Source organism: Pleurodeles waltl, chromosome 8, assembly GCF_031143425.1.
Source record: "Pleurodeles waltl isolate 20211129_DDA chromosome 8, aPleWal1.hap1.20221129, whole genome shotgun sequence".
In the NCBI taxonomy this organism is placed as follows: Eukaryota; Metazoa; Chordata; class Amphibia; order Caudata; family Salamandridae; genus Pleurodeles; species Pleurodeles waltl.
In genome coordinates this window covers 467,125,404-467,146,097 of record NC_090447.1, presented here as the reverse complement: position 1 = coordinate 467,146,097, position 20,694 = coordinate 467,125,404, and the positions used below count along the sequence as shown (strand labels likewise).

Genomic DNA, 20,694 nt, shown 5'->3' with positions numbered 1-20,694 from the left:
GTGACAGAAAGTTCTGGAATCTGAGAGGAGCCGCAAATTTCCTTCCACCCAGTGCTCCCCCAAGTCTCCCGATAAAATGGTACCTCACTTGTGTGGGTAGGCCTAGCGCCCACGAAAGGAAATGGCCCAATACACAACATGGACACATCACATTTTTTCACAGAAAACAGTGCCTACCTGTGGATTTTGGCCTCTAGCTCAGCCGGCACTTGTGGAAACCTAGCAAACCAGCACATTTATGCAAACTAGACACCTAGGGGAAACCAATATGGGGTGACTTGTGGGGCTCTGACCAGGTTCTGTTACCCAGAATCCTTTGCAAACCTCCAAATTTGGACAAAAAAACACTTTTCCTCTCATTTCGGTGACAGAAAGTTCTGGAATCTGAGAGGAGCCACAAATGTCCTTCCACCCAGCGTTCCCCCAAGTCTCCTGATAAAAATGGTACCTCACTTGTGTGGGTGGGCCTAGCGCCCACGAAAAGAAATGGCCCAAAACACAACGTGGACACATCAAATTTTTTCACAGAAAACAGAGGTGTTTTTTGGAAAGTGCCTACCTGTGGATTTTGGCCTCTAGCTCAGCCGGCCCCGGGGGGGCAGAAATTGCCTAAAATAAATTTGCCCCCCCCACCCCACCCCGGGGAGCGACCCTTGCCTTCGGGGTCGCTCCCCTTGCGTGACGGCGCAAAAAAAAAGATCCCCAGTGCCTAGTGGTTTCTGCCCCCTTTGGGGCAGATTCACCTAAAATCGGCCCATTTGTCCCCAAGGGGGGCAGAAATGGTCTAAATACAATTTGCCCCTCCAGGGGAGCGACCCTTGCCTAAGGAGTCGCTCCCCATCTCTAAAAACCAACCAAAAAAAAAAATAATAATTTGCCCTGGCACCTGGCGGTGGGGGGGGGGGGAGGACAGATCGGCCTAATACCAATAGGCCGATCTGCTCCCCGGGGGGGCAAAAATGGCCCAAAATAAATTTGCCCCCCCACCCCCTCCGGGGAGCGACCCTTGCCTACAAGGTCGCTCCCCTTCCGTGACAGCGCAAAAAAAAAGATCCCTGGTGCCTAGTGGTTTCTGCCCCCCTTGGGGGCAGATTGACCTAAAATCAGCCGATCTGCCCCCAAAGCGGGCAGAAATGGTCTAAATACAATTTGCCCTCCAGGGGAGCGACCCTTGCCTAAGGGCTCGCTCCCCATCTCTAACAAACCAAACAAACAAAAAAAAAAAAACATTTGCCCTGGTGCCTGGGGGGGGGGGGGGACAGATCGTCCTAATACCAGTAGGCCGATCTGCTCCCGGGGGGACAGAAATGGCCTAAAATAAATTTGCCTCACCCCCTCCGGGGAGCGACCCTTGTCTACAAGGTCGCTCCCCTTGCGTGAAGGTGCAAAAAAAAAGATCCCTGGTGCCTAGTGGTTTCTGATTGACCTAAAATCGGCCGATCTGCCCCCAAAGCGGGCAGAAATGGTCTAAATACAATTTGCCCCTCCAGGGGAGCGCCCTTGCCTAAGGGGTCGCTCCCCATCTCTATAAAAACAACAACAAAATATCCTAAAATAAATTTGCCCCCCCACCCCCTCCGGGGAGCGACCCTTGCCTACAAGGTCGCTCCCCTTGCGTGACGGTGCAAAAAAAAAAGATCCCTGGTGCCTAGTGGTTTCTGCCCCCCTTGGGGACAGATTGACCTAAAATTGGCCGATCTGCCCCCAAAGCGGGCAGAAATGACCTAAGTACAATTTGCCCCTCCAGGGGAGCGACCCTTGCCTAAGGGGTCGCTTCCCATCTGTAAACAACAACAACAACAAAAAATCCCAGGTGCCTAGTGGTTTCAGATTGGCCTCATAAAAATAGGCTAATCTGCCCCCAAGGGGGGCAGAAATGGCTTAAATATAATTTGCCCCCTATGAGAGCGACCCTTGCCTAAGGGGTCACTCCCCATACATAAAAAAAAAAAAACAATTATCCCTGGTGCCTAGAGGTTTCTGCCCCCCTTGGCACAAATGGCCTTAAAAAAAAATGCCCCCCCTGGGAACGACCCTTGCCCAAGGGGTCGCTCCCTTATGACAATTTCATTTTAAAAAAAAATATCTCTGGTGTCTAGTGGGCGTTTTGACAGTCGGATTGCTTTCAATCCGGCTGCCAAAACGTAGAGAGAGACTCCAAAGGGAAGGAAATACATTTCCTTCCCTTTGAAGCCTCTCTCGGCCTCCCCCACGTGATCAGAAGAGAAATGCAAAGCATTTCTCTTCCGATCGCACTGGAAGCTGAGCTTCCAGTGCGATGGGGGAGGATCTGTGACAAACAGCGTGCGCTCGCGTGCTGATGTCACGGGGGTGGGGGGGTCGGGGGTGGAAGGGGAAGGGCTTCCCCTTCCATCCCTGCCTTTGAGGGGGTGGGGGGAAGCACACAGAGGGAGCGAGAGCGCTCCCTCTGAGCTGTGTGCCGAGGAGGTAATGGTTACGTCCTTGGCACAGCAGCACTGTGCCGCAGGACGTAACCGTTACGTCTGCAGCACAGAACCGGTTAACAGGTTTCCACCTATTTAGGCTTTGAGATGTGTAGAATTTAAGGTAAGTCACATCTGGCCCTTTAAATGTAGCTTAGGGCAAGTAATACAGCTTAGTGTTTATTTGTTTGTTCCTGATGAAGCGCCACGTGATCAGTTTGGACTTTTGAGGCGCAAAACATGTTGACCCCATACTATAGCTAGAGGGAGAGTGTCCCAGATAGCTTTTTTGTTTTTTTTAAAGTGGTGGAACATTATTCCTTTCCCACTCTCATGTAGTTTTTAATCTTGACCAAGATCCTCAAAGCCCACATTAAACAATTGTTTCGAGGTTCTTGAGCCAATTTTATTCCATTTTTCTCCTGCTTTTTCTGAATGGTAGATTTACTTGATTCCTACTGTATCTTTCACTGCACACACTTCAAAATTAAGATCTCCAGCAAAGAGCCCCCTGTGGGGCCCATCAGACATTGCAGCGCCAGTCTGACAAAGAGCTAGCCCAACAATGAAGCATGACATCCATTGGATGTGTGAGGGCTCTTGCTTCTAATTTTAGAAGTGTCTTTAGGACCTGTGATCCTGTTTTTCGTTTCCTTTAGGAACAGTGTACCTTATTATTTTTCATTACAGTTAGGGAGGCTGTACACTGGACCTTGTTAGTCTCCCTACCCCCCTATGTTTGACTACTTTAGGAGCGACCTATATGTATTTAAAAGAAAGGTTTTGGCCTGTCTAAAGGTCTATTTTGCCAAGTCGAAATGGCTGCTTTAGTATTGCACATACAGGCTGCAATGGCAGGACTGAGTCAGGTTTCGCAAGACAACTTAAGTGGGTAACACAACAAGTGCTGCAGGTCCACTTGTAGTGTTTAATTTACATGCCTTGGGTACATGTAATGTCACTTTACTAGGAACTTATAAATAACTTAAACATGCTAATTTTAGATGAGCCAGTTTTACCATGTTTTAAGGAGTGAGCATATGTACTTTAGCACTGGTTAGCAGTGATAAAGTGCACAGAATCCTAATGCCAACAACAACAAGATACCAAAAATATGGTGGAGTAAGGCAAACAGTTTGGGAGAAGACCACACTAAGGCCCTTATTTATACTTTTTTAGCACCGCATTTGCGTAATTTTTCGATGCAAAAGTGGCGTAAAATTGTATTTTGTACATTTGCGTCACTTTTGCATCAAAAAGTTGCACAAATGTGGTGCTAAAAAAGTATAAATATGGGCCTAAGACTCACAAGTCTAGCAAGAAATAATTTTAATTGCCCCTCACACTGATGAGCAGCTACTCAGAATTTCTAAAAAAACAAATGCAGTTTGTACATAAAGCTGCGAGGAAAGGAATGGCAGAGTAAGAATGACACATAAAAGTAATTACCTGGACAGCTTTTGAACTACAATATTTACCTTGAATCTGTAGACGTCTGGACTGTGTTACATTGAATTCTCTTCCGTCATGGTCATGTGTGAATTGACAAGTATAAATGCCCTTGTCCTTTCTGGTGAGGTCTTTGATAACAAGCTGGGTCCTTTCCATGAAGTATTTTTGCCCGTTGATAGGACGGCAGTCCTGGAAGACAAAAGAGGGACTGCTGTTTGCTTTCATGACTTTGAATTGCCTTCTTTGGGTGGCATCAGTGCTTAAGTTGTAAGTAAATAAATACATACAAAGCCAAAAGTTTCTCCTTGGTGACTCTAGGTGGTACTGCCAAATCCCAGGGATGCCTGATACCAAAGATGTCTACTTTATTCCAACTCATGCCTCTTTTTTTCCACCTTATTGTCTCTGTATCTCAATCATGAAGTTTGATTCTATCATTACCTTCTCAACTTGTCACTGTTTTCCCACCTTTCTCTTCAATCATTATCAGACTTTCTCTCTCTTATTCTAGGTGGCAAAATTGCAATGATGAAAAAATAGGTCCTGTCTCTACAAATGAATACTGGCACCCACTACTTTCAACCATGGGTACAAATTGAGCACTGCACAGCTTGCATTCTTTGAAGATGATCTACATAAGCTCTCGCATACATATCAACTCTCAATGGCCCTCATATGACCCGGAGTAGTGTTCATGAAGGGATACCACCGCTCTGGACCCAAAATTATGGGGTCTGCAAACCCCAGCCCAGATAACTCCAAGATCAGAGACATCAGGCCTGTAGCTTTGCACGAGCTGAGAAGGATGTAGTGATACCGTCCCGAATCATATATTCTAACCCCCCAGAATCTCCGTCCCTAAATATGGGGATCTTAAAATGAGACTCTATTTATTGTAGTGAAGCTCTTTTTCACCTAGCTTGTGGAAAAGAAACTGATTTTTGCTGCCCTGGTTATTTTCATAGCAAAATAAGCAGATGTTTTATATTTGTAGTAGTAAGCGTTTATCATATCTCAAATGGTGCATACTGAATACTGCATCATAAATTACAATTTCCGTCCGTTTAAGGGGTGATTTGGCTGAAAGATCGCAGTAAGAATAAAACCGAAACGGGATATATACTTACAAATGTATGTGCCGGCTGCACGCGGATTTAGGGACTGAGTAAGGCAAGTACTTACAAAGATGGCACTGCATGTGCTTGCCAATGGAGAGACCTACTGTGGCGTTGCCACAACAGCAGGTAACTTCGTCGTTAGCACTTTTGTTCAAGATTTCTTGTGTCGAGTAAAGTTTATATTGCACATTACGACGCCATGTTATTTTAAGGCAGTACTTGATGCTGTAACAGCATGTTATTGCTACTGTGACAGTTATTGATTCCCACTGCTTGCTGCCTTCCCATTGTAAATGTAATCCCTTTTAAAGCCCACATCTTTCTACAGTACAAGTAGTAGACAGATAATATTTATTGTAAAATAATTGACAATGACAGAGTCACTCAATAATAAAACGCAAATCAGATAATACAGTTCGGAGGCTTAAAACAGTAAAAAATGTGATTCACTATGTGAAAAAGTAATAATTGAAAAAATGCCACACTTGGGAATAATTGGTTATTCCACTGCCTCCAATTTTTAGAACTTATTGCATTGTTGGTCACGAGGAACAGCCTGTTTTGTTTGCATCAGTTATCACTAATAGTCGTTAAAAAGATAAATACGACTAGTTACTATTTTTATTTCATTAATTTATAAAGTTTTAAATAGCGCAAACATGACCCTTGAGGGTTTCAGGGCGCTTTACAAATGGTCAAAAAAGAAAAAAAACAGGTAAAGCAAACAACAGCATAATTGAGAAGGGTACAGGATGTGGTAGCTCCCATGTTGAGGGAAGAGACCACCATAGGGTCCAGGGCATCACCTCTGTAAACAAGCTCATAACTGGTGAGTAATTTACATGGGTGTAGTAGGCACTGTGCTCTATTGGGACCTGGCATAGAGTTGTGAGCTCTAGAGCAGAAATGTGTTAGTCAGTAGTACTTTAACTTCCTTTTTTAGGGTTTTGCTTGCGTCGCAGGCGCTTGCGCATGCGTTTCGCTTGCGAGATGCTTTAGGAGACAGAAAAGGGCTCAGAACCCCTTTCACGTCACGTCAGTTGTCTTTCATTAGTTCACGGGCTTGCCTGTTAAAGTCTGCTTGCTTTCATTAGTGGAAGGCACGCATAGGTCATGCATTTTCCGGCGGTTAGCCCTCCTCGAGTGCAGTGAACAAGTACTGAAAACATGCGAGGCTCGCTGTTGCCCGTCCGATTTGTGGACTACTTTTTATCTTTTGTTCGCAGCGGCGCTTGGCAGAAGTTGAGCGCATAGTTAATTGCACTTTTGCCGGTTACGTAGATAATTGCACTTTTGCCTAGTTTCATTACGAATGAACTGTAGCAGCACGATCGCGCTGTTTTTTTCTTTCAATGTGGAAAGAAAAATCCGTTTGGGAGTTTACAACTGCTAATAGCTGTAACTCGGAGAAATGCGAGACCCTAGTGCATTGCAAATGCTTGTTAAAGGATGCAGTTAAAGAGGTTCAGTCTGATTTCAGGGGGCACGAAGTTAAAAATGTGTTTAACTGGATGAACTTGACAAATCTGATCCTTAATTGTGAGTATCCATTTTTCAGCCAGCTAAAACCTTATGTGACGGTCCCTAGTCTACTTTTAATGTTCATCAATTAGCGGGAAGCAAATGCAATCAATCAATCAATCAATCAGTTAATTTGTAAAGCGCACTACATACCCGTGAGGGTTTCAAGGCGCTGGGGAGGGCGGTGCTGCTACTGCTCGAAGAGCGAAGTCTTGAGCAGTTTTCCAAAGGAAAGAAGTTCCTGGGTCTGTCGTAGATCCGGCGGGAGGGTGTTCCAGGTCTTAGCGGCGAGGTACAAGAATGATCTGCCGCCGGAAAATTTGCATTGGATGTGGGAGACGGAGGCTAGGTCAAGGTTGGCGGAGCGGAGATGTCGGGTGGGGGTGTAGAAGCTGAGTCTGTTGTTCAGGTATGATGGTCCGCTGTTGTGGAGTGCCTTGTGTGCGTGGGTGAGGAGCTTGAAGGTGATCCTCTTGTTGATGGGGAGCCAGTGAAGGTCTCTTAGGTGGGGGGTGATGTGGCAGTGGCGAGGGATGTTGAGGATGAGTCAGGCGGAGGCGTTTTGGATGCGTTGGAGGCGTTGGAGGAATTTGGATGAGATACCGGTGTAGAGGGTGTTGTCGTAGTGGAGTCTGTTGCTGATGAGGGCCTGGGTTATTGTTTTTCTTATTTCTGTTGGTATCCATTTGTAAATTCTGTGAAGCATGCGGAGGGTGTTGTAGCAGGAGGAGGAGATGGCGCTGACCTGCTTTGACATGGAGAGTGAGGAGTCGAGGGTGAAGCCGAGGTTTCGTGCGTTGTCGGTGGGCGTCGGTGGGGGACCCAGCGTGGACTGCCACCAAGAGTTGTCCCAGGCGGAGGGGGTGCACCCAAGGATGAGGACCTCTGTTTTGTCCGAGTTGAGTTTTAGCCGACTGTCTCTCATCCAGTCGGCGATGGCTTTTAGTCCCTCGTGGAGGTTGGTTTTGGAGGTGTGCGGGTCCTTGGTGAGGGAGAGGATGAGTTGGGTGTCGTCGGCGTAGGAGATGATGTTGAGGTTGTGCTGCCGGGCCACTTGTGTGAGGGAGGCCATGTAGATGTTGAACAGCGACGGGCTGAGGGATGAGCCCTGGGGTACGCCGCAGATGATCTTGAAGGCTTTAGATTGGTATGGGGGAGGCGGACTCTTTGGGTTCTGCCGGTGAGGAAGGATGCGGTCCATTCGAGGGCCTGGTCCTGGATTCCTGCTGCGTGGAGGCGGGATTTTAGGGTGTGGTGACATACGGTGTCAAAGGCAGCTGATAGGTCTAGGAGGATGAGGGCTGATGTTTCTCCATTGTCGAGGTGCCTTCTGATGTCATCTGTGGGGGAAAGGAGGGCGGTTTCGGTGCTGTGGTTGCGTCTGAAGCCGGACTGGGAGGGGTCGAGGATGTTGTTGTCTTCGAGGTATCGAGTGTTGACGATTTTCTCTATGACCTTTGCCGGGAATGGGAGCAGAGAGATGGGCCGGAAGTTTTTCAGGTCCTTGGGGTCTGCCTTTGGTTTCTTGAGAAGGGTGTTGATTTCAGCGTGTTTCCAGCTGTCCGGGAATCTTGCAGTTTCAAAGGAGATGTTGATGGCTTTCCGTAGGTGTGGTGCGATGGCCGTGTCTGCTTTGTTGAAGATGTGGTGTGAGCAGGGGTCTGATGGTGATCCAGAGTGGATGGAGTTCATGGTCTTGCGTGTTTCGTCGTCGCTGATGTTGGTCCAGGAGGTCAGTCGGTTGGAGCAGGTGGAGCTCGTGGTGGGTGTGGTAGGAGCATCTGGAATGTGAGGGGAGTTGAAGCTGTCATCGATGTCTGTGATTTTTCGGTGGAAGGCGGTTGCTAGGGCGTCGCAAAGTTCTTGGGAGGGGGTGATGTCGTTGATGGTGGTGTTTGGATTGGAGAGTTCTTTTACGATGCTGAAGAGTTCTTTGCAGTCGTGGGCGTTGTTTTCTAGGCGGGTTTTGAAGGAGGATCTTTTTGCTAGCCTGATGAGTTGGTGGTGTTTGCATGTGGCATCCTTGAGGGCTATATGGTTGTCTGGAGTACGTTCGAGAAGCCATATTTGCTTGAGTTTTCGGCAGTGGCGTTTGGAGGCTTGGAGGTCGTCGGGGAACCAGGTGGCTTTTTTGTTGCTGTGGTTGTTGGAGGGTTTTCTGAGTGGAGCAAGGCGGTCAGCGCAGTCGGTGATCCATAGCTTGAGATTGTGTGCCGTGATGTCAGGGGTCATAAAACCTTATGTGACGGTCCCTAGTCTACTTTTAATGTTCATCAATTAGCGGGAAGCAAATACGAAACATTTGTAACATGTTCTCTGGCGTGTCGTTGTAAAATCTACTCTTGATGTTATCAAATGGATTGATCCATGGCAGTACTTAAAACCAGCAGTAAAGGACCAAATACAGATCCTTTTAATACATGTTTGTCATCTATAATGCGATTTTGTTTTCATTTAGAATTGGTCCGTGTGTTTTGTCTCACCTAATGTAGTTTGTCATCTGGCATTTGGAGTAAGCAGTTTAAATTGGAGACAACTCGCTCATTAAAAGTTAATTTAATTAGTTGTGCATACCAGGTAAACATTAGACACGTTTCAAACTATTGCTCTGCCAGGTTAGTGGTACAGATTTTTCTAATCGTTGTTTAAATAGCGTAGGTCAGTTTTGCACCATTGAACGGGTTGTTTCATGCACCAGTGGTGCTCAAACAACATTGTGTCTGTGGTTTTCTTCATTATTTTACTGCTTTCGTTTTGGCTCTTTTTGTCTGGGTTATATTTGTAATTAATAGCATCTTTCCAGTTGTGAATGATTCTTCAACAGATCTACTGCATTGAATGTCTGGTTGTGATAAAATGGCAGCAGATTGCGGGTGTAGCAATTATTGCTGTGAAAATCCTAATGTTTATTGCAGTGGGAGATAATGATAGCCCTCTTCTGGCTATGCTTGTTTTGCAAGAGTAATCCATACCTTAAAAAAAACAACGGTGGGGTGACCTGTGACTTTGAGAATTTCAGATGTGTAGGCCTCTGTGGGGTTCCTGTACATCTCATGGAGGATAAGTGGGAATAGGATTGCTGTAGGGTGGTATTTTTTTATGAGGCTAAGAGCCTTATTTAGGCCCTCATTTAGGAGGTCTGTGGCGCAAATGAGGTCCTAAGTCTTCTTTTCCTCATTATACAGCTTAACATTGAGGTCTATCATTCCAGACACAGTAAGTTTGGGTCCTTCTGTGGTATGTATTTGTGCATGGTGTATTAGTATTGTGAGAAATAGGGTCTTTAGTTGGCAGTGAGGTTACCCCATGTCCAAGCAAGGACCCTCACTCTAGTCAGGGCAAAGGAGAAACACACCTGGTTAACCCCCGCGCACCCCATTGGTACCTTGGCACAAGCAGAAGGCTTCACTCAGAAGCAATGTGTAAAGTATTCACACCAACACACACAGTAAAACAGTGAAAACACTACAAAATGGACACCACACCAGTTTATAAAAATAGGTGATATTTATCTAAATCAAACAAGACCAAAACAACAAAAATATGAATTTTCCAAAGGATAAGAGTCTTACTCCTTTGAAAACAGTGGAAACATTGATTTAACCCAAAGTACCTGGATTGCGTCAAAAATAAAGCCGCACGGGGAGTGTGCATCAGAAAAGTCAGTGATGTGTTGATTCCTTACTCGCAAGTGAAGCCGTGCATCATTTTCATCTCCGGTCAGGTCGGCAGTGCATCGTTTTTCTCCCTCACAAGAGAGTGATGGTTTGATTTCTGGATGGGGCACCTTGGATCTGCACAGGTTCACGATGACTTTGACGCCCAGAGACAATGGTGAGGAATCCGATTGCACAGTGTTAGAAAACCACACTGCATAGGGATTGCATCATTAGCAGCAGCAGCAAGAGGTGTTGTGTCATTTCTCCAGCCACAATGCATCGATCTCCCAGCCACGATGCAGGTGGAGCATCGTTTTTAGCCACGAAGAGGGTGACGCATTGTTTATCAGCCGCATTACAGATGGTGCGTTAAATATTTCCCTGCACGGTGTTCTGTGCATGGATTTAAGTCCTTGTTCTGCCAACTTCACCTTTCAAGGGCCCAGGAACTGGTTAGGGCACCACTTGGCAGGGCAGGAGTCTCAGCAGAGAGTCCAGGTGCTGGCGGAGGAAGTCTTTGATGGACCTGAGACTTCAAAACAGGAGGCAAGCTCAGTTCAAGCCCTTGGAGATTCTTCTCAAACAGGAATGCACAACAAAGTCCAGTCTTTGTCCCCTTTCACAGGCAGAAGCAGCAACTGCAGGATAGCCCAACAAAGCACAGTCACAGGCAGGGGCAGCACTACTACTCAGCTCTTCAGCTCTTCTTCTTGGCAAAGGTTCCTCTTGAATCCAGAAGTGATCTAAAGTCTGGGGTTTTGGGTCCACTACTTACACCCTTTTCTGCCTTTGATGCAGACAAATTTCAAAGGAAAGTCTCTGTTGTTTACATGATCCTGCCTTGCACAGGCCAAGCCCCAGACACAGACCAGAGGGTTGGAGACTGCATTATGTGAGGGCAGGTACAGCTCATTCAGTTGTAAATGACCACTCCTCCCTCCACTCTAGCCCTGATGGCTCATCAGGATATACGGGCTGCACCCATGCTCCCTTTGTGTCACTGACTGGAGGAGATTCACAAACACCCCAATCATAAGGTTGACCCAAACTGGGAATCCACAAACAGGCAGTCAAGAAATGGTTAAAGCAAGAAAATGCCTACTTTCTAAAAGTGGCATTTTCAAACTAACAATCTGAAAACCAACTTCACTAACAGATGTATTTTTAAATTGTGAGTTCATAGACCCCAAACTCCATATTTCTATCTGCTCTCAATGGGGAACTGCACTTTAAGGACATTTAAAGGCAGCCATCATGCTAACCTATGAGAGATAAAGTGAAAACCGAGTTTGGCAGTATCCCACTGTTAGGTCTTGTAAAACACATCAGTACATGTCCCACCTTTCACATACACTGCAACCGGCCCATGCGGCTACCTAGGGCCTACTTTAGGGGTGCCTTAAATGTATGAAAAGGAAAGGTTTGGGCCTGGCAAGTGTACACTTGCCACTTCGAATTAGCAGTGATAAAACTATGCACACAGACACTGCAGTGGCAGGTCTGAGCCATGTTTACAGGGCTACTCATGTGGGTGGCACAATCAGTGCTGCAGACCCGCTAGTAGCATTTGATTTACAGGCCATAGACACCTCTAGTGCACTTTACTAGGGACTTACTAGTAAATCAAATATGCCAATCATGGAAAAGCCAAATACACATACAATTTCACATAGGGAACACTTGAACTTTAGCACTGGTCAGAAGTGGAAAAGTGCCCAGAGTAACATAAACAGCAAAAACTGGGTCCAGCACACAGCAACAACCTTGGAAAAGGAGGGAAACAGTTAGGGGCGACCACCCCGAGGATGCCAGGTCTAACAAGTATATATTAGGAAACCTAGCCGAAAGGAAGTGCAGCACTGCACAGGGTCGAAAGCAAGGATGTGACGTTTTACTTACATAAAACCATAGAAATTCAGCAGTTATAGTTATATTTGCAGTTATACCTATGTTAAGAAACTATAACTCGTGCCCTAAAGTTACAGGGTCAAGACTGATTTGCATATGGGTGGGTCCAAACTGGAATGGCATGGCAAGCAAAAAAACTGATGGATTAAACCCAGATCTATGACTAGTGTTGAATGTTTGATTTGCTCTGCATTCCGTCCATCATCTGTTATATTTGCATTTGTCACCCCAAGTGAGAGGGGTATGCCTGGATGTGGGAACCCATGCTTGATATGCCACCAGATTCAAGCCAGCATGGCTGATGAAGGGTGATGCTCTCAAACTGGTCACAGGATGTTTGTTTCTGGTCCAGGGAGGGCCTGTCTGAGAGTTCAGCCTGGACTGTTCCCATGGGGAACAGGGTGAAGACTGATTTGCTATGGCTGGGTCCACCTGGAATGGCATGGCAAGCAAAAGAATTGATGAAGTAAACCCAAATTTGTGACAGGGGGTGAATGTTTGAATTGCTCTGCATTCCTCCATCATCTGTTGCTTTTGCTAAAGTTACTTAATGGCACAAGTTATGGTTTCTTCAGATAAGTATAACTATAAGTACAACTATAACTGCTGAATTTCTATGGTTTGTGTGGGTAAAACGTCAATCTAACATCCCTGTAACCTTAGTTTTTTTCAGTGAATTTCAATGTTTTTTTTTTAACATAAAGTAATATATATTTACTGCACTTTAATACAACCACTGCTGTGCACAGCCTCAGACCAGGCCCTGTGGCCATCCCCTCCACATGCCCCTAACCCCATGCTGTGCATGGCCTTTGGTCATGTGCAGCACAGGTTATATGTATGATTGGGTGTTTTTTTATTTTTTTTTAAAGTCTGCTTTGGATCTGCGGATCCATTGCAGATTTACACTGGGAGGTCACTCTGCACCCTGTGGTGGATCCACAGATCTGCAATTCAGCTGACAAAAAGATATTGGGCGGTTTATTGCCCAGGAGGGGTACCTGAGGGACCCTTCCATATGTTCTATGGGGTAAAGATACCTGTATCCTGACTCCTTATGTATTTTTCCCCTTTTTATTACTTCCCCAGGCCCAAACTATCAAGAAAATGTCAGCTGCAACATTTATGTCAAGTTGCGGCCAGCCAATCAGAACCTTACTTTCCCTAGGATCTGCGGATCCCCTGTGAGAGGATTCAGGAGGGATCCACGTCCCTACCTAGCTATATTTCTTTTTGTTTTATAACCACAAAACTACTGAACAGATTTTTAACAAATAACAAAAAGCCTGCTTTCTGGACAAAGCGGTAGCTTTTTGTCAAACATGGTGTAATTCTGTCTAGCAGTTTGTGCTGTAGATGTGTCTAAACTCTGTATGAGGCTGGTTCTCTATGTAGTGTGCAAAGCTAGGCACAGAGTGCAGAGAGTCCGGGCAACCACACATTGGTTTACAGAGGTAATAACTAGACCATTTAGTGCTCTAATTTTTATGATAGCTCTTTCAAGCAATTCGGCTAATCTTGGAGAAATGAAAGCATTTCTTGTGCTCACAGTATTAAGAAATGAGATGACACACTCAAAAGAGTAACCCAGGACCAACTTACAAAAATACTTCATATTTTTATAAAATGTTTAAGACCAAGATCATCAAAATTGGGTAGGTACTTTTTAAGGTACAAATTTTTAAAGTTTAGAAAATGTCTCAGTTCTGTGTGTCGTTACACATCATAGGAATCAATAAAGAACTGATTTAAAAATGGAGATAAATTCAGGTAATGCGTTTACCAATGACTCCTTTTTCAGGTATGTTGAGGTCAGTAGTAGGCCCTTGAGGTTGCAAGGGGTGGGGGACACGTAATGCACAGCAGGCTCTTTGGTGCAGGGCACAGGGCGGCTGAGTGCATAGCAAATTAGTAAGCAAAGAGCTATGCATAAAGTTGCCCTTGGAAGCAGGAGCTAGTTCACATTGAGGGTCACTTGCAGGTCAGCAGGGACACTTTGGTGGGAGGTCTTGTTGTTTTCTGAAGTCTCTCAACTGGGGCTTCCACTTGGCCCTTTTTCAGCCTGGAGTGGACTGTCTTTCTGGGTGTCCGACATTAGGTTACCAGCACCTGTAGCTATTGCACGGTTTAGCCACTGGAGATTGCAGTGCCACTAAACTTGGCACACTTGCAGGGTTTGTCCTCCCAGTACATTGGGTGGAGTTTGGTCTGGTTGTGGCATCCGGTTTGTTGGTCAGCAGCCAGTCAGTGAAGTGGACTTCACTGGTATTCTGGTTTTTGTTGCAGGAGAGTGATGTCTACACTCTGGAGGGAGATATTCCATGATTTTCAAAAGTATGGAGGTTCCCTGGGTGTTTGTAGAGTCTTTTCGATGTCCAAGCAAGCCCTCAGTGGCAATTGTCAAGTCCCGGGTGCAGTAGGCAGGTTTGGAACCTTCTTATTGGTGAAGCACAAATTCAGTTATGGAACCTTCGGTCTTCTGTGCTGCTGGTCTTCTTTTGTCCTTGGAATCTGAATCTCGGGTCTAGGGATGCCCACTAAATATTGTATTTAGTGGGCATTTAGGGGAGTTCCCAGTAGTGACCATTGGGTCATCTCCTTTAGGGTGGCTACAGCCATTACCCGACCACTTCCTGTGGACGGGGGTCACTTCCCTCTACCTGGTTGGTAATTTTCTTTCCATGCTAGTAAAGGAAAATTAAATGGATGGGTCACCTCACATACAACACCAAAGGGGGGTGCAAGCCACCAAAACGTGGGGGTTTGCAATGGGGGTGGCCATCTGCTGCTAGCAGCTGGCTTGGGGGTCGAGTTTCAAGGGTGGTTAGCCTTTTGAAGCTCGCTAGCAGCACAGTGCACATTCCTGGGGGAGGTGGGCTAGCACCTCTTGCCACAAAGGGCTTTGTTTTGGGACCCAGAGAGCAGGATCTTTCACCCCTAGGTTCCAGAAGCTTCTCTGGTGGTGGCAGGCTGGTTGTGACTGGCCCACAACCATGCCAAGGTGACCAGTGTCTAGCACATGCATTAAAATGGCTGCTCTGTTCACTTACAATGTTCCAGGTTTTGGCAAAGAGATTGTAGGGACATATTTCTAATGCATCTCTGCTCACACATACAGTATGGTGCACCCTGTCTTAGGGCTGGAAGCCCTGCCAGAGGGGTGACATACCTATATTGCATGCAGTGTGTAGTGGACAGGGCACGCAGGCTGGGTGTCCTGTTGAGTTTGCATTTTAGGATTGCACTGGGACACTCAGCTTTCAATAGAAGTGCTGGGTGTTGAGGGTAACACAATCTGTCTTGCTGCCTTCGTGGGCCTACCCTTATTACCCAATGCCTTGGGTACATAAGTACTATTTACTAGGGACTTATAGTGGCAGCTAAAGGGCAATAGTGCCAATGCATCACAACAGCTTTGGGAAGGAGATCTGGCCCAGGGAACCTGGATAGCAGGGTCCCTAGGCACTAACAACTTTGAGACTACATCAAATACCAGGCAAAAAGTGGGGAGCTAACGATGGCAAAAGAGGCCTTTTATCACAAAATTGCTATGGGAAATTGCAAGGGGAAAACACGTCTTGGGACACTCCTTTTTCTCATCCCCTGCTTAAAGAATCACCCCAAAACTTTCGAAACAGCAGCAAAAGTGAGTGGCAAACTAGTTTGGAAAATTTTGTGAAGATATGTCATACTGTGCTAAAGTTATAAGCAAAGCAAAAAATGCTTTTGATAAGGAAACTAGGTCCAACTCTAACCACCCACTGGCTATCACCATTAGTTGATATATATATTTATATAATAAGAAAACAAAGGTTACAGCAAAAGTTTATTTAGGTTCAGAATTTACACACACAAAACCACAGAAATTCAGCTGTTATAGTTAGAATTACCTCAAGTAACTATAACTCGTACCCTAGGGCCTTAGGTCGTAACTATACCTATTGGCGGCTTCCAGTAGGATATATATTCACTGAAAAAAATATATATATTACAAGGATGTTATAGTTAGGAAACAGAATTTCAAAACGGATAGAAATTCACTGAACAAAAACAAAGGTTACAGGAACATTAGAGTTAGACCCACATTTTAAGCGTACAAAACCATAGAAATTCACCTGTTATAGGTAGAGTTACCTCAAGTAAGTATAACTCGTGCCCTAAGGTAACTCTAACTCAGATCCTCCCATGCACAGTTATCTGATCAATACGTTTACTGCAGATGTTACAGTGACATTATGAGTGATGGTATCAAAGATGCTGTAATTTGTGGGGTAATTAGCAGTGCATGGCAAGGGCACGAGTTATAGTTACCTTAGGGCATGAGTCCCTTTTAAAATTGAAAACAAATTAAAGTAGGGAAATGACCACAGACACACATGAACTAGAACCCCCAACTTTCAGTGTGAAGGTCTGTGACTATTGCACAACAGGTGACTCCTTTCCCTACTGTTTCCAGACATACCTATGACATCCAACCCACACATGTGAAAGGAAAGAAATATGAATGTTCCATCACTAGGAAGGTTTAACAGTCAAAACACTAGTGAAATAACCATCACACTGCCAAGCAATACTAGGATTTGACACTTCAGTCTCCTGAGTGACAGCACAAGACCTTGACCATTAGGCTAGAAGTGGCTCTGTTCTGCTGTGCATCCAAACGTAAGTATAACATTGGTCGCAAACATCTTGCTAGTCCTACTATTTGAAGTCATTGCATGAACACACCATTGTAATAATTATCTCTCTCTCTCTCTCTCTCTCTCTCACTCTCTCTCTCTCTCTCTTCCATCTCATTATGGGATGGAAGTGAGAGTGACAGGACCATGGGGGGAGCCTAAAGGCCCCTGTGGTTCTAGCCGGCTCCCCACGTCCTCCTTTAACTAGCAGCACCCTGCTTGTGGAAGCAATGTTTCCACCTGTTTTCCTGTACACATGTTTGCATGCAGGGAAACAGTTGAAACCTCCACAGGGCTGTGGGGGGTGTGCCTCCCCTGCATCCATGTTAGAGTTCACCCCAGGGAGGTGGTGGTCCCCGGGGCTGCAGGGAGGCAGGTAGCCCCCCACATCCATTTTAGATTTCGCCACAGGGAGGTGGCGGTTCCCAGGGCTGCTGGGGGGCTGGATGCCCCTTCCCCCATTAGATACAGATATGTGTCCCAAGGAAATGGCAGGCCTTGGGGCTGTGTGGATGGCACATGCCCCTCATTAGATACAGAAATGTGCCCCGGGGAAGTGGCAGTCCGCGGGCTGGGGGGGAGCCATGTGGCCCCCCCAAACACGTAATTGTTGTAGCCCCAGTGAGGTGACAGTCCCCCCCACATTAAAATTTCAGTGCCTCGGACCTGGCCCTCTCAGGAGCTGTTTGTGAAACAAAACCAGGAACCCATGCTGTTTTTAAAAATAATGTTGCTTTTTTAGCTCTGGAGGGGGTCCTTTGGGACCCCAGCACCAAAGCTAAGGAGTCAGGGTGTACCTACTCTGGCCCCTTTTGTTTTTTACATCTTTTTTTCTGGGACTCAGCTGAAGCTGAGTCCCAGCATGGCTGCCAACACGTCCTTGTTGAAGCGTTGGCAGCCAATCAAATCTCAGCACAAGATCTGGAGGGTTCGTGAAGCTTTCGCGTCCCTATCTATACATATTATGATTTTCCTTAATTTCTCAATAACTACTGAATGGATTTACACCAAATAAGAAAAAGCCTCTTTATGAACGAAGAGCTACCTTTCTGCCAAATGTGGTATAATTCCATCCAGCAGTTCGCTGTTTAAAATCCCTATGGAAACAAAAAAAGGGGAAATCACCCGAAACATTCCAGACAGCAGCTGAAGTGAGCACCATTTTTGTCTGGAAAATTTCATGAAGATTTATCAAACAGTGCTGAAGTTATTAGCAAAACAAAAAATGTTTTTTCTCTAGAAACTACATACTAAATAGGTCCTAACTACAGCTTCCTACTGGCAACCGCCACTAAATTTTATATACATTTATATATATATATATATATATAAAGCCCTTTCAGCTACTATCCACCTAAACATGGAAACTACCCAGATTTATCTTTTCTTTTTTTGCATGATTTATGCCTGCAGCTGAGTATATGTCAGCCAGATTATATTCAGAGGAACCTAGATTTTGCCAATGTATTCCATTAATATTACAGCTATTATTTGAGAGTGGCTTTTCTGGACATCATATGCTGTAAACCACGTATTTAAGACAAGAGTTAATCTACAAAATCTCTCTGCAAAAGATTTTGTTGAGAAAGTTTGTGGTAAGGATGAAAAGTTGGAATAAAATTGTATTTATTTGATGGCAGACCAACATGGGACCAACGAGTATTGACATCGTCGTCATGGTAAACTGAAATGTATATCATGAAATCTAGGTGTACCAACTTTGTTTGTGACACTCAGTTGTGCAGAATACATGTGGGATGACTTACTTGAGTTTTTGAGATAAGTAAACGCAAACATTAACAACATAAATTTGAAGACGGCAGGGAACTTTGCTCTTTAGATCCTGCCAATGTTTGTAGATATTGTAACCACAGGTTTCAAGTAATGCTAACTTTCATCTGCAACAAAAAAAATCCTCCTCAAAAAGAAGTTACTCATTTGCCTAGCTTAAAGAGTACCAAGCAAGAGGTGCTCCTCCTATTCACATGCTGTTATAGATAAAGGATGAATGTACACTGATGGCTCTGTACCTTCTTTTATAGAACAGTATGTGGCATGTGCCAGCCCAAAAGACAGCGATGAAAAAGGCCTGAAACAGCAAGTTCTGTGCTTTTGCACTTTCAAAAACAGAGATGTGGCAAGTACTGTTGTTGAAAATTCCGTGGGAAATGAAAGTATTGCACAATCGTTTTGGATTTCCAAGACCTGTAATTTTAAAAAAAAGAGTAAACAGTTTTTTTAATCTGCGATGAGACATACACTGACTGGAAAATCACCAAAAAACACATACAGTCGCAGAAGAACAGAGGCATCCAAGTATATTAATGAATATAAACCTGTGATTCCCAAAATGTGGAATGTCACTAAGGATATATAATTTGTGACAGACAACTCCATTGATGCTGTTCGTTATGTGACTTCCTACATAACAAAATCACAGCAGGTGGCGATGAAGGGGATGTGGGAGAAGATTTCTGCTGAAACGTCTCTAACCAAAAAACTGTGCGGCTTCAGTTGAAAATGCTTTCACATAGGGAAATTGGTTCCTATGAATGCTACGATTGGTTGGGCTCAGCCAGTTTGTACTCAAAGTCAAGGGAAATTGTGTTGGTAGGCCTAGGCCTTACAGGCATGTGAAACAGAATGTTGAAGTAATTCCTGGAAATTCAGTACCTAGCAGAGTTTTACCCAGAAAGTATAGACATTGTGAAAACAAATATGTTGGATGCTTACTATCCAAGGACATCTTGAAAACTTGTGTCTTTATGAAACACTACAGATATGGAAGCAATGTAACAGAAAATGTAGATGAAGAGAAATATGTGGTAGTTGCTTGCAGCGGTTTTCTGGTACAACATACAAAAGGTAGCCCAATTAACCAGAGAAAACTTTGTTGTCAAACTCCTGATGAAATACATTTTTTCTATTTGCCACTTCTACAACTGTTGAAGCCTTGGCGTTCTAAATCAGACTTACTCAGACACTTTGACTACTATGAAGATTCTTTCAATGCTGCCAAAGACACCATTCAGTGTTCAGTGTTTCTTAACTATCTGAGAATGCTAAATGACAAGATTGAACAGGATGAAAAAACTACTAGTGAGATAGCAAAGGGCAGGTCACAAAGCAGCCAAAGTTCAGGACCTCTAAATCAAGATTCTATTAGACAACTAATTATTGAAAATGAAGCTGCCGTTGCCATGAATGAAAGGAATGAGGTGGAGACTGCAATGCAACAAGCAGGCCAGGAAAGTGTTGATTTGTAATAGTTGCACAACTGAATAAGGAGCAAAAAGAAATATGTCTGGAGGTAAAAGAGAAAGTTGAGCATGAATTCCTTCACAAGAAAAAACAGTGCACATGTACATCATTTAAGCCAATACTACTGGATGTCAGCGGTCAGGCTGTCACCAGGAAAAGCTTTTAATTGAATTTCTCACTACTACCCCACAGAGGACTACAGTCTCTAATTTGTCGTGTGAAGTAACAGCACCCACAGGATTAACTGCACATAACATTGAAGGAATTACTTTACATCGGCTACTAATGCTGCTTGTTGAACATGACAACAAACTCGAATAACAAAAGCTATCATGTGAAGCTTGTCATGTTGACTCAACAGTACTGAAGAAATTGAAACTTTTAATCATTGATGTGGTGAGCATTGTCTCAGACTTAATGCTTGCCTTTGTACACTTGAGAATGCAACAGATTCTAAAGACATACTATGATGTGCTATTTAGAAGAAAGCACTTGATTGTGTTCAGCTATCTATTACAACTTATCCCTGTCAAATAACAGCCTGTGTTTAAGACTCTTTTTCATGATGAAACTAGAAATTCTTTGAGAAGTATTGGAAACCTAAACATCTGGTTAAATTTCCAATGCAAAAAGCTACTTGGGAACATGCATC

The 20,694-nt window shown here is 44.6% G+C and overlaps 1 protein-coding gene across 1 annotated transcript in view; it reads right to left on the bottom strand.

Moving 5' to 3' along the window:
• Positions 1–20,694, bottom strand: part of LOC138250052 (interleukin-1 receptor-like 1) — a 637,768-nt gene that overhangs the window by 338,651 nt on the left and 278,423 nt on the right. The window contains exon 5 of the mRNA XM_069204432.1: positions 3,923–4,085. Within this exon, the coding sequence (XP_069060533.1) occupies positions 3,923–4,085 (163 nt within the window). The remainder of the gene's footprint in view (positions 1–3,922; positions 4,086–20,694) is intronic.